Source organism: Physeter macrocephalus, chromosome 2 (assembly GCF_002837175.3).
Source record: "Physeter macrocephalus isolate SW-GA chromosome 2, ASM283717v5, whole genome shotgun sequence".
NCBI lineage: Eukaryota > Metazoa > Chordata > Mammalia > Artiodactyla > Physeteridae > Physeter > Physeter macrocephalus.
In genome coordinates this window covers 48,143,377-48,158,236 of record NC_041215.1, presented here as the reverse complement: position 1 = coordinate 48,158,236, position 14,860 = coordinate 48,143,377, and the positions used below count along the sequence as shown (strand labels likewise).

Here is a 14,860-nt window from a genome sequence, read left to right as displayed (position 1 = left end):
GGAGCACAGGCTCCGGACGCGCAGGCTCAGCGGCCATGGCTCACGGGCCCAGCCGCTCCGCGGCATGTGTGATCCTCCTGGACTGGGGCACGAACACATGTCCCCTGCATCGGCAGGCGGACTCTCAACCACTGCGCCACCAGGGAAGCCCTGCAGTCAGCTTTTCTAAGCAGCCAGGGGTATGCAAGAACCAGTCTCACCTCTGTGTCAATTGTGCCTCACAATTATTTCTGAATCTTTAAATGCATGTTTTAAACAGTAATGTCACTGATAGACTAGGCCTTCTAGTTTGTGGAATTGTTTTCATATTTTAATTCACTGGATTTCCCTTACTTGTTTTCTGTTAACTCCATATGCATGACATACTTGAAAGAGAAGTGCATAGTGATCTTATCAAAACACCCAACTTGGCATTTTATGAGTGTGTATCATTGAAGACCAGGTAATTGCAGACTTCAGGCAGTTTGGGCTGAGTAACTTTCTGTTAAATACAAATCAACATTCCCATTATACATTGTTGAACTAAATATTTTCAATCAAGATTTATTGCTCAGTCTTGGATACATTAAATGCTTAGAGCAGTTTACAAAACGGGATTTTAATTTACTACTTAAAACCATTTCAGAGTTTAAAATGTTTATATATTATGAATTTTATCCCTCAAGCCTCATATAAAGCATACTGGCTTATCAATCAGCATTACCCTACATGGCTTATTCTTAAGAATCTAGTATAACTATATATTTTATTTTCTTCATGTTTTCTGTTCATTTTAAATGTAAACCCAGGGCTTCCTGGCGCAGTGGTTAAGAATACATCTGCCAAGGCAGGGGACCCGGGTTCGAGCCCTGGTCTGGGAAGATCCCACATGCCGCGGAGTGACTAAGCCTGTGCGCCACAACTACTGAGCCTGCGCTCTAGAGCCCGCGAGCCACAACTACTGAAGCCCGCGCGTCTAGAGCCCGTGCTCCGCAACAAGAGAAGCCACCACAATGAGAAGCCCGTGCACCACAAGGAAGAGTAGCCCCTGCTCGCTGCAACTAGAGAAAGCCTGTGAGCAGCAACAAAGACCTAACTCAGCCATAAATAAATAAATAAAATTTTTAAAAAAATAAATAAATAAATGTAATCCCAACCAAAAGTCATTTGTTTACTCAACCTACAAGTACACCTTCTTGAAACCTACCAAACATTTTTTTATTGTTTAATCATTCTAACCCTTATATGTAGATTTTTAAATCTATTCATGGATAATATTCATAAACACTGTTTACCATATCAAAAGAACTCAAGGACCTCAATTTTTTTAAATAAGGTTAAAACAAATTTCTGGATATGTTTCCTTGATGTAATACAGTTTTATATATATACTTATTACTCAGCACAGTTACATTTATTATGTATGAAGCTTAATCAACATATAGAGCTATGCACCCCAAAGGAAATGATAATAATAGGTTACCAAAAAGAATGGAGGAATTAACAAACTGATATTAAAATTACACATTCATATACACACAAATAATTTAAATTTGTTACATTTTTTAATCTGATCATTTACTCATTCAAATGTTATGAAGTGTAAAAAAAAAAGTTATTAAAAAAATGTTATGAAGTGTATACTGGGTTCCAGACCCTGAAAATAAAACCTGGGACACATTATCAAAGTCATAGTCCAGTAAAGGAAAAAGACAGAAATATAAACCATTTGATGAGACCTTTAGTAGAGTTACACAAAACAAAAACCAATATTGTTCATGAGTACTGTTTCCAGACACCATAAAGATAATGTAAGTAGACACTATAAAAATAGAACAACTAATTCTTGGTGAGAAAGGAAAATAGAAGAATGAGTTGTAACCAAATTGGTGATATTTTGTAACTTCAACTGGACCTTGAAGGAAACATATGCTTTTGTTTTTAAGGTATGACGGAAGAAGGGGTTTTCCTTATTCTTAGTAGAAAAAAAAAAACAACAGGCTTACAAGGCACAAAATCATGGTATGTCTAAAAAACTGAACTATTCTGCGTGTCTGGGGAAAAAAAATATCTAATACAAGGGATTATTTAGGATAATATTGACAGGAACTATAATTTTAAAATATTCAAATGATACAATTCAATGTTTTTAAAAATAGTATGCTCTATTTTACCTATCAAGCTATAAATGTAGCTTAGGGAAATTATAAAACTGTAGGCATTAAACCTTTTAAAATGATCTTTTAGAACAAAATACTTCTTAAGAAATAAACTGTCACTGACTCTGGTTTTCCTCTAATTTTGCATGTTATTTTCACAAGACACATAATTTTAAGAGCTTGAACTATAAGACAAATTGTCCCAAGTAAGAGCTTGGGACATTAAGAGCTTGAAATATAAATTGTCCCAAGTAAAATGATTTATGTGAGGGAGAATGGAGGAGATGCTGAAATCCTAACTTGATACAATAAGCAATAAGGAACTAATTAACTTAGGTCTGTAACTGTGTGTTATCAGTGACTTTTTTTGTTTTAATTCATTTATTTATTTATCTTTGGCTGTGTTGGGTCTTTGTTGCTGAGCACAGGTTTTCTCTAGTTGCGTCAAGTGGAGGCTACTCTCTTTTGTGGTGCACGGGCTTCTCATGGCGGTGGCTTCTCCTGTTGAGGAGCATGGGCTCTAGGCACACAGGCTTTGGTAGTTGTGGTGCGTGGGCCCCGTAGTTGTGGCTCGCAGGCTCTAGAGCACAGGCTCAGTAGTTGTGGCACATGGGCTTAGTTGCTCTGTAGCATGTGGGATCTTCCTGGACCAGGGCTCGAACCCACGTCCCCTGCATTGGCAGGCAGATTCTTAACCACTGCACCACCAGGGAAGCCCCATCAGTAACTTCTTAAAATGGAGTGAATTGAGAGGATTATTTCAAGGAATACTTTAGATCAAGTTAAGATGAGGGTGATATAGATACTTGCAGTAGAAGAAAAAAAAACAAAAAATTATTTCCTCTATCCTAGGTTCTCTGGCTAGGGCCCTGGAAATTAGACTGAAAAAAGACAAAAAGAGAAAAACAGAGTTTATTAACTTGCATAGCACACATGTGAGGGAAACTCATTGAAGAGTAACTCAAAGGAGTGGTTAGAACTTGTGCTTATATAGCATCTTACTAAAGAACAATAAATTTGTAGAGAAATAAAAAGGTAACAGAAAAAGCTTTTAGACTTTCAAGGAAGGCGTACTATGAGAAGGTAAATACATGAGGAAAACTAAGGAAAGATAAGGGTCATTTTGGTAACTTTTGTTACGTAGATTCCTCTCATTGCTGTCTCTGGGCTGGTAAATCTAGACCTGTCTCTGGTGATTAAGAGGCTAAGCCCGCTTTCAGCAAAAAGGGAGGGCAGAGAGCTTTGATTTTTGGTGTCTGTTTTTCTTAATTATCTTCAGGCCAAAATAATCTTTAAAGCAAAGAGGTCTATTTTGGAGTGGCATATTCTGATGCCCTACATTCTCAACTTTTTGTTGAATAATATTTTTTAATTGAAATTTTTATTGAGGTAATTTTAGATTCATGTGCAGTTATAAAAAATAATGCATAGGGGTTCCATGTATACTTTATCTAATTTCCCCCAATTGGAATATTATGTAAAACTACAGTAAAATATTACAACTCAGATATTGACCTTAATACAATCCACCAATCTTATTCAGATTATGTATTATTAGTATTCATTTGTGTGTTTGTATAATTAGATCTGTACAATTTTATAACATGTATAGGTTGCTGTATCCAATATCAGAGTCAAAATACTGAATAAACTGAATCAAGTTCTGTGGATAAGTGGATGGAAAAAAAAAGCAAAATGAGATAATGAATAATTCTAATATCACAACAATCCTTCCTGATGCCCTTTTATAACCACATACCCCATCCTCCCCCTTTTTTTCCTCCCCACACTATCTTCCATTTCTAAAATTTTGTCATTTTAAAATGTTATATAAGTGGAATCATACAGTATGTAAGCTTTTGTGTTGACTTTTTTCCACTTAGCATTTATGCTTGTAGAGTCATCAAAATTGTTGCATGTATCAATAGTTTGTTGTTGTTTTTTTCTTTCCTTTTTAACGCTGAGTAGTATGCCATGGTATGTACATACCATAGTTTACCTAAACATTCTCCTGTTGAAGGAAATGGGATGATTCCAATTTCTGACTGAAGCCAAATCTGGCCTCTATACACCGACACTGAATTAAATCTCGGAGACAGAGTTTTGGGTGAAGTAGAAAAGAATAGCTTTATTACTTTGCCAGGCAAAGGGGGCCACAGCAGGCTAATGCCCTCAAAACTGTGTGTCTCCACCTTGCGGTCGGGGGGTGGGGCGGTGTGAGGAGTCTTATAGTTCTGGGGTGTGTTGCTGATTAAGATCAGGGTACGGTAAGTGCAGAGCCCGCATTCCTTCAATTCAGACCTTCTCTGGAATGAAGAGTGCTTCGTCAAGCAGGTAACATCTTCCATTTGGTGGAGCCTTTAGTTCTGCAGAAGAGCTCAAAAGATAATGTTATGTGTATCCCTTGAGGGGGAACCAGGACGCTGCCCCAAGACTGTACTATTGTCTCTTGACTCTTCCTCCCTTATCTCCACATCCCCTCCCTTAACTGATTAGCAGCTGTTTGAACCTGCCCTTTGGAACTCAGGGAAGGGGACACAGAAAGGCTTTTGTGCCCAGGAGGCCCATAGGGTCCTGCTCCATTTCCTGACTACTACAAATAAAGTTGTTATAAATATTCATGTACAAGTTTTTGTGTGAACATCCATTTTCATTTCTCTGGGATAAATTCCCAGGAGTGCAATTAGTGGGACCTGTGGTAATAATATGCTTAGTTTCATAAGAAACTGCCCAGTTCTTTTCCAGAGTGGCTGTACCATTTTACATTCCAACCAGCAATGTGTCAGTGATATAATTTTTTCCTACATCTTTGCCAGCATTTATTTTTGTCACTAGCTTTATTGTAGTCATTCTTATAAGTGTGTAGTGATACTCATTGTCATTTCAGTTTGCATTTGCCTGTGACGTTGAACATCTTTTTCATGTACTTACTTGCCATATGTATATCTTCTGTGAGATTTCTGTTCATTTATTTTCCCCATTTTCTAATTCTATTTTTTTTAAACTATTGAGTTTTGAGAGTTCTTTTCAAGATCCTAGTCTTTTGATGGTTATGTGGATTGCAAATACTTTGTCCCAGGCTGAAGCATATTTCTGATTGGCTTTCATAGAACAAACGTTTCTAATTTTGATTTATCTGTATAATTGAGAAAATACTGTTTTAAAAATTAAGTGCACAATCTGAGTATTTCTCATTATTAAATTATCTCAAAGTTATCAGTTGTAGGGATTACCAGAGAGATGGTTGTAAATTTTAAAAATAGGATTTTAGCTTGAAAGGGAAATACAAAAACCTATACTACTAATAAATAGGTAAAATTTATTAAGTACATCTATGTGCCAGACACTAGGATATGAGGCAATTATTCTTATTATTACAACCTCACAATGGTGAAGTGAGTGTGTAGCCACAAAGGCTACCTAGCCTTCTGTCAGATCAACCCAAAGACGCTTAGACAAAGTGATTGGAGGGTGGCAGTTTATATTTGTGTTCACTTCAGAGAGAATCCAGGGACACAAACAGTAATTTGGGCTTCCTCAGTATATTTATTCTTTTTTTTAATAGATCTTTATTGGAGTATAATTGCTTCACAATACTGTGTTAGTTTCTGTGGTACAACAAAGTGAATCAGCCATGTGCATGCATATATCCCCATATCTCCCCTCCCTCTTGCGTCTCCCTCCCACCCTCCCTATCCCACCTCTCTAGGTCATCGCAAAACACCGAGCTGATCTCCCTGTGCTGTGCTGCTGCTTCCCACTAGCTATCTGTTTGACATTTGGTAGTGTATATATGTTGATGCTACTCTCACTTCGCCCCAGCTTCCCCTTCCCCAACCCCATAAACCATAAACAAAACAAAAAGACAACCCTCAGAATAGGAGAAAATATTTGCAAATGAAACAATGGACAAAGGATGAATCTCCAAAATATACAAACAGCTCATGGAGTTCAATATCAAAAAAACAAGCAATGCAATTAAAAAATTGGCGGAAGACCTAAATAGACATATCACCAAAGAAGACATACAGATGTCCAAGAGGCACATGAAAAGATGTTCAACATCACTAATTATTAGAGAAATGCAAATCAAAACTGCAATGAGGTATCACTTCACACTGGTCAGAATATTTATTCTTCAACTTACAAAATCTAAGTATTCTCAGAAGGGATAAAGCATTTCTTGAGATAGCCTAATTGTGAGCAGGCAATTAATCCTATTCTACTTCTCCATGGAATAACAATGCTCCTTTGAAGCTAAAAGTTCAATGTTTCAGAGAAAGTGCTGCCCCAGGAATAATCATGCCTGTTTTGGTGTACTCTGAAAAGATCTCTATTTTGGAATATCCAGAACATTATAATTATTCTACAAGTATAGTAGGGCATACAACTTCACAATATTTTCCCATTTTTTGTGTTTTCAATAACCAGTTTCTACAATTTTCACAATTCCAGAAGCAGAAGTTGTGTTCTATTGTCTGAAGATAACACTACAAAGAAAATATTTAGAAGATTTCAATGTTATTTATATGCGTCTAGAGGCCTTGAAGTTAATCATCTACATTTAAATATCCATAGTATGTTTTTTTCCCTATTACATCTTTAGTATTCCTCTGTCTCCAAAGATCTCATCATGACCCACTTTCCAGCAAAATTTAAAAGGCCTCACTGAACATTTTAAAAATTCAAATTTAAAGGATTATAAAAATATGCAGTGTTTAAAAGAAATTTCTTAAATTTTGTATTCCAAAATGACCTGGAGAGATTTCTTTAAAATACAGATGTCTGGGACCAACATAAACCAATTAAATTAGAATTTCTGTGATTGGGATCGGTATTTTTAATAGCTTTCCAGATAGTTATAATGCACTGCTAGGGATGAAAATTTTGAAATTAAATTTGACAAGTGATGGAAAAAATTAGATAATTACTATCCCTAGAAAGCCTCAATTTAAAAAATGTTTTCTATATATTTGCATTTTTGTTTTAATTCCCCATTGCATGGTATATTGATTTTATTTTGAGTGATATAAAAAAGAAAAGAAATGAGACACATAAAAATGAACTTTCCAGTCTTAATTGTAACAACACTTAAAACTTAATGGACTTAATTTTTTTAGTGATATATGGAAAATATAGTTAGATTATATTTTTTTTAAATGTGTAGTTTCTTATATCAGTGTATGGAATGTTCCTACTATGAGAGCAGTTATATAATTTTTGAAAGTTACATTGTCTTAATTAAAAAATAAGCTGGTTTAAATCAAAATGTTCAAATAAAATAATATATTAAGTGAAATCTTTGGTTTAAAGTAACGAATGTTAGAATCAAAGCAGATGGATTACCTCTGAATTTTTATAATAATAGAAAAGATAGGTAAAAAGGTAAGTTTTTCTTTTCATAAAGGTTTCTCAGTTTAGGTGATGACTTTTCTTCCATTGATCTACCTATTATTTTATTTAATCTCGATTTTCTCTTTTGATTACCAGATCCAGATGATTTTAAAAATAAATATGTCTGGTAGAAATGACTCTATATTACTAATGGCATATTCTTCAGACAGACCTTACAGCCCTTTTGATGATTTTTTAATCTTAGTTACCCATTCTGAGGATCTTCTAGTACAGACATAATTATAATTCTCTGCACAGGTTCCAGGACAGTTTTATAGACATGCTTATATTTGATCTGTTTTCTCATGGCTCTTGACTTAGTATGCTAAAATCACTGAGTAGCTTCAATTGCATCAAAACTACTATTAGTTTACTGCTTAATGATTTATCTTTGAAATAGCACAACAGAGATCTGATTCAGAAATTATTCCAATAAATGGATACCAATTTATTCTTCAATGTTATTAAGACCTAAGCATAATAACAAAGTTTAAAAATCTTATGTAAAAACATTTATATTAATGAAGTTTATAAATATGTACTTCTAAACATGCTCATTTATGAATTTTAAATGTATATCATTAATTTCTTGAATTCATAATAGGATTTTTAAAATATTTCAATTCTCTCGTATACACCTGGAAATAAACATGCTCAAGGGCATTCTAGGTTTAAGCTAATATATCTGACAGGAGAGAAGGTATATGTAGGTGGCTAGGTGACATATCACTTACATATATAGATTAAAATAGGAACTTTAATTCGTTTTTCCTGTAAACCTTAAAACTATTAATCCTAAACTATTTTGTATTAACATTGATGTAAAAAAATATAAGCCATACCAAGTAGCTCTATTGAATCATTGCCTTTCCTCCCTATTTTCATAATACATGGACATAAGTAGTATAGTAGAAAAATTCTGTCGTGGGGATAATTCAACTTTACTAGGCAGAACTCCTTGAAGACAACTTATAATTTTCATAGTGGAGTTAATTAAATAACCCATGCCTTCATTCAGTGTTTATAAATTTTCTTCTCTGCTCTAGGCATCATGCTCAGCGCTGAAGGTGAAAAGCTCACAATGACAACAGCTTCTTTCCTCTCAGCACGCACAGTCCAGGAACAAAGATGTTCAGTAGTAAAAACTGGGGAACTCTGACCCAAACTCTGCAGCTTCTCTGCTCTGTATAACTGCTTTACAAAACCTAAGTTCGGGTCTAGAAACTGCAGAGTTTTAGGTAGATAAGAAAATTCTGATATTGTGGGTTAATCTGGAGTTGAGCATATTCAGTATGTACCCTCTCCTTACAAAAAGGAGTTGAAGAAACTTAAACACATTCCCTAAGATGGAACAGATAAGAATATTGATTTTAAAAATCAAGGTGAAGGAAAATAATCGATTAGCCTGTTGAAGCCAGAAGTGAAGTTTGTGGTATAAATGCAATTCCTTTACAATTGCCAGAGATGGGTCACAAATCTGACTCTTCAGTTTCTTTGCGGCCAAAGCAAAGAGAGAAATATGATCAGTTACAATTTTATATTTTCCACATAAAGCTTTTTCTGGCACTGAGTCCTGAAAGAGATTTCTCCCATGGGTCCTTATATAAAGAGGTTACACTGTGATATATTATTTCAGACACTATATCCTGGCAAGTATAACAGTGGGTTTCCTATAGCTACTTCTTTTACCATCTTTCATTTAAACCAAGGGCACAATGCCAAAGTTCAGTTCAGCAGGAGATCAGAGAGGGAGAAAAACTTAGCAATCTAAAAATGCAGATAACTCTCTGATGGTTTGGCTTGATTGAGAGGTAAAGTTTGGAATACAAAGGGAGATAGGTAACTTTTCTTAAAAGGAATTTTTCATAAATGTATTCGTTAATTTGATACTTGCTGAAAATTTGGCAGTAGAAAGTTTGGGGTTATATTTTGTACCATAAATCTATAGTAAAGATATGCTTCATTGCTGTTTAAAGATGGAATTATGTGCTTTAGATGGTCAACTAAGTAGGAAGTAAAATAGACCACTTCTGAAAATTAAGCTGTCTAAACCAGGATTTATTAATACCAGAAGAGATAGATGGAGGTGGCTTAGGAAGTACCTGTAGAATAACCAAACTTTCTCTCATAAAAAAATTGAATGATGAATGATTTTCACCATGAAAATATTATATCATAGAATATGGCTGTGATAGTTTTTATTTGATTATTTTTTTCATAGTAATTAAAGCCAGTTACCCACAGTGGTTATCAAAAAAAAAATCTGAAAATTTTATCCCTGCAGTGTCTAATTTTATGCATTGTGATTTTTCTGGTGAACCTCCTAGACTTTTGTTAAGAAAACATACCAAGAAGTCAGTAAATAGCTGGTATATTGTATAAGCTTGTTTTATTATTGCTACTTGCTGAAAACTGGTCCACTCTCTGGTTTGGGACTAACTGTAGTTGAGAATATTTTGGATATGATATCACTTTCTCAATGTACTTGAACTCATATGATTCTCTCCAATTGTCTCCTTCTTTCTTCCTTCTCATCTTCCTTTCTTCTTTCTTTCCTTTTCTTCATCTTAGTTTTTTTTTTTTTTTTTTTAATAGGGAAGGGACTTTTTTGTAGTTTGTTCACTACATTCTGTGAGGGAGATCCCAGAAACAGTTTATTTATATGCCTGAGGATGTGCTTTTTTGTAAGTAGTTGTGGGTCACAGAAGACCAACATGGAGCCACAGTGTTACTGTTATAATGTAGACCATAAGCCTACTGAGAATGCCTGTAATTAATTAGATGTATACCCTTGGCAATCAAAATTTACATGGCCTGATACCTTTGAAAACCATGAACACCCCTATAATGTATGTAATTGTTCATAAACTACAAAAAGGTAACTTACGGTGACACACTGTGCCATGTAGGGACAATGGTCTTAAGCCATTGGCTTGGTTCACTTACTTGCTGTATGGTTTGTTTCTCAATGGCATCTCCTATATGAGCCCAATTCACTGCCATGCTTCAGTAAAATTACTAATTGTTGAAATTCTCCTACCTTTGGATTTACTTGAAAACTACTGAAAACACCAATTTAAGTCTATAACTTTCTAAAGTAACTTTTACTAAAAGTAAAGGAGAAATTATAAATATCATTAATAAGTATCCCAAATGAGTATTACACATTAAAACTTTCTGAGACAAAGCAGCGTAATGAAGAGGGCAGACACTCAGTTTAGAAACAGAAACTTTCTTAAAATTTCCAGAATGTCCACTTACTAGCTATAGCCTCAAATAGATTTCTTAACTATTCTAGGTATTATTTTCCTTATGTGTAAAATGGAACAGTCATTCCTCTTAATGTCATAAAATTGTTATGATAACAGAGATAATCACTGTGTCTCTAAAAGTATTTTATTTGACCGATAGTTAAAACAGTGTGTGTATATCTCCCTGTTAGCCAGATCTTATTTTTAAAGACAAAATTCTGAGCCTGAAACTGATTTTTTCCCCCCAAACCCAGTGCTAGGTGAATATTACAATTTAAGTGGCTACCATTATGTTTAAATTGTATAATTTAATTACAGGACTATCAATAGACTATGTGGAAAACAAACTTTATTGGATCAGTTCGGGAAATGGAACCATAAACAGATGCAACCTGGATGGTGGTAATTTAGAAGTAATAGAGTCAATGAAAGAAGAATTAACAAAAGCTACAGCCCTAACCATCATGGGTAAGTGCAGTGGTACTATAGCTAGGATGCTTGTATTGATTGGGGTTGATTAATTATGACCTGTTAAAGCTTAGAAAAGACTGCTCCATTAACACCAGAAGCACATTCAAATTGCACATCTCTAAGAGAGTTTTTCTTTTCTTTTTCTTTTTTTTAACCTTAGCAAACAAACTTAAAAGATTATCCAGAACAGCGACTTAGTGCTATTAGGAATAATAACTTCACTGTTATTGATTCTTGGGGTATTATTATTCTTGGTATTATTTTACGATCATTTTCTGTGTTCTACTATAGTGTTCTAAAGTGCAAGGACCTTGTGTATTTGTCACAATAAGGTAAAATCTTATTTCTGCTTATAAAGGATAGAATGATCTACACAGACAATTGAAGACACAAGGCCACAGTGTCATTGACCAATGATTTAAATTATTCTTCCACAAAAATTCTTTATATGTACACACACACACACAAAGATTATACCTGACTAGTGGTTATTTTAGAATACAATTTATTTACAATTGTCTCATAAGGCAATAAGAAAATAAGGTTATTTTGTATTACCCATCTTTACCAAATTAACAAGAAAATTTTGTTGTATGTATTTTTACATTTTTTAAATCACCTGAGTAAAAACAGCTGAGTTTAAATTCTGAAAGTGGTTTGGTAAACTGCAACAATCCCCAGTCAACACCCACACTACATTTTCAAAAATTGAATTCCAGTATACTTCGTGAAATCAACCCAAACTAGCAAATAATATAGCCAAGGAACCCAGTAAGTTAGAGGAAGCATGATAAAAATATGTCATAACATTTCAAGAGATGTCATTGACTTTTAGTGAATATATACACATATATATATATCACAAACTTTATATACTGTAAAAATCATTGAAAAATGTAGGCTTTATAAAAATTTATTTCTGCTCACATGATTGCTACCGACCCTGCTATGAGTAGGAAATGAGTACTAAACTTACAGAACTCAATGCTATGAACAAAATCTCAAAAAATGGAGTAGTCCATTTTAGCAAAAAAATAAAGTCAGTTAGTTTTGTTTCCTAATAAAATAGAAGAGACAAAGCTTGGATGAAATCATTAAGCATATATTGGATCAGAGCTGTGAATCTTATTTGACATCAGTGCCGTATGGGAACCGATCTTGAGTAAATTAACGTTCTTTTAACAAGTGAATGGTTATGTATCTGTCCTTCTCCCTGCCACCATAATTTGATTAACACTGAAAGATAAAAAATAAAGAAAGCTATTAATACCTCTACTGTCAATACACTAACTGGACATATCAAAATATATCTGCAGTTTGAAGGCTTAAAATGTAAAGGACATCACCATAGAGAAGCAGGAGAGCAACTTCTACTTTCTGAAGTTCCCTAGCTGGTCTCTAAATTTGCCCTTCTGTTCAGATTCCCCCTTCTTTCAGAACCTCTCTACTCTTTCTCTTTGGGGATGGTATAAAGTGTGATGATGACCTGCTTCCTGCTGAGGCTGAATAGTATAGTCATATAAAAAAGACAATAAAAAAAGGTAAAAAAAGGAGAACCTTACCACTATCCAGGGGATTACTGATGATTACAGCTATAAATGTTTAAGAAGAAATTTGCCTACAGTGATACTGAAATTGCACATCCAGGAACAAAGAAATAATTGTAATATGAAATGACCAGTTATATGCCAGCTCCTCAGACTACCTAGGTGATGGATGATAAGTAACTGAAAGTTTGTGTTTCACTAAAATTTAGGAGTGGTTTTCCTAAAACTGAGTTAATAATCTCTTTGGACACATTTCACAATTTTTTAAACCTAAAATATTATAACTTGTAACTCTCTGGGGGCTCCCAGTTTTACTTGGAATAATATATACAGAATAAACTGAAAGGAGCTTTGAAATATTAAAATTAGGTAAAGCAGTAGGTATTTGGTAATACCTAGATTAAAATAAAGCAATTATTTGATGATTCAATCAAGTCCAAGACCCAAAGACTAAGATTGCTACATCTAAGTTTCACAAACCCTATGATACTTCTTTCAAGAGGTAGAGTTTAACTTCTCTCCCTTTGAGTGCAGGCTGGACTTAGTGACTTACTTCTAATGAACAAAATAAGGCAAATGTGATGGCGTTTGACTTTGGAGATGAGGTCATAAAAGGCATGAGCCTTCCTCCTTGCCCTCTCTCTTGGGTCACTCACTCTGGGCAAAGCCAGGTGACAAGTTATGAGGTCCCACAAGCAGCCCAGTGGAGAAGTCCCCACAGCAAGGAACTGAGACCTCTAGTCAATAGCTGTATGAGTGAGCCATCTTGAAAGCAGAGCCTCCAGCCCAGTCAAGATTTCAGTTGACTCAGCCAAAGCCAATGCATTAGAGCAACCTCAGGAGAGACTCCAAACCAGCACCACCCACATAGTGGCTCCCAGATTCCTGATCCATAGAAACTATGTGAGACAATAAATGTTTATTGTTTTAAGATACTGAATTTTGGGGTTAATTTGTTAAACAGCAATAGATAACCAATTCATGTAATTCCATCTGTAGAACTCATTCATTTATGAATAGATTCACAAATTCAAATACTTATTTAATACAGTGAGGCAAGTTATAAATAGTAAAGTGTGTCAGGTGTGATAAAATCCAATGGCTCAACATGATAGTAAGTAGCAACTGAGTCTAGACTTCAGTATCTAGACTTACTTGAGGGTGGCAGAAAGTATGATAAAACCGGAGAGAGCTAATGGCCCACTTGAGGTAGAACACCTCTCACCTCCACTTATTTTTTACCATAAGGAACATTAACAGGTTGTGCCAGACATTTCATTTTTCATGAGAAGCAAGAAATCTAGGTTTGTTGTTGTTGTTGTTGTTTAAATCTCGAAATTTAAAAATGTTACCAAATTATCACATTACAAAAATACCATGCAGGCCAACATACTGCACATATAGGCTAACTGTGAAGGCTAACACTCTACAAACCAAGAAAACTAACAAATAACAAAAACACCACCACAACAATCATCTGTGTGCTTGATTCATCCCAGTGGCACCACCTAGTTACCACCTCTGGTTCAGTCATCTTTTATGCTGGTGATGTTGCATTGTAGAGTGAAAAGGATGGAGCTAAGGCAGCTAATGCCCAGTTGTACCATTGGAGGGGACTTGGTAGAGAAAAATAATAATAATCTGGGAGAGCTGGCATAACTTACAGAGGTGAGCAGGACATACGATTTCTCACCAAGCTTTTGTGGTCTTGTTTGACCAGACCTTGTATTCTGCCTGAGGTATATACAGATGAAGAGCATACGAATGTGAGGTCAACTTCTTATTTGAGTTCAACTGTTGACAAGGAAATGTAACTTCTAAATGTAGAGCTTGCACCCTAACAGCAATGGATACTCAATTCCATTCATTCTTTCAACGTATATTCGCTAGTGCCTACCATATGCCAGGCACTGCTATATATGGTGGTGAGAATCCTAACTTCATCAAATTTGCAGAAAAGCAAGGAAGACAGACACCAAGGAGGATGGAAAATGCATAGAATTATAGGTGGGGCTTCCCTGGTGGCGCAGTGGTTGCGCGTCCGCCTGCCGATGCAGGG

The 14,860-nt window shown here is 35.1% G+C and overlaps 1 protein-coding gene across 1 annotated transcript in view; it reads left to right on the top strand.

The window, feature by feature from the left end:
• The window catches only part of LRP1B (LDL receptor related protein 1B), a 1,933,320-nt gene that overhangs the window by 1,301,877 nt on the left and 616,583 nt on the right, over positions 1-14,860 (top strand). Inside the window, exon 32 of the mRNA XM_024122386.1 lies at positions 11,102-11,251. Within this exon, the coding sequence (XP_023978154.1) occupies positions 11,102-11,251 (150 nt within the window). The remainder of the gene's footprint in view (positions 1-11,101; positions 11,252-14,860) is intronic.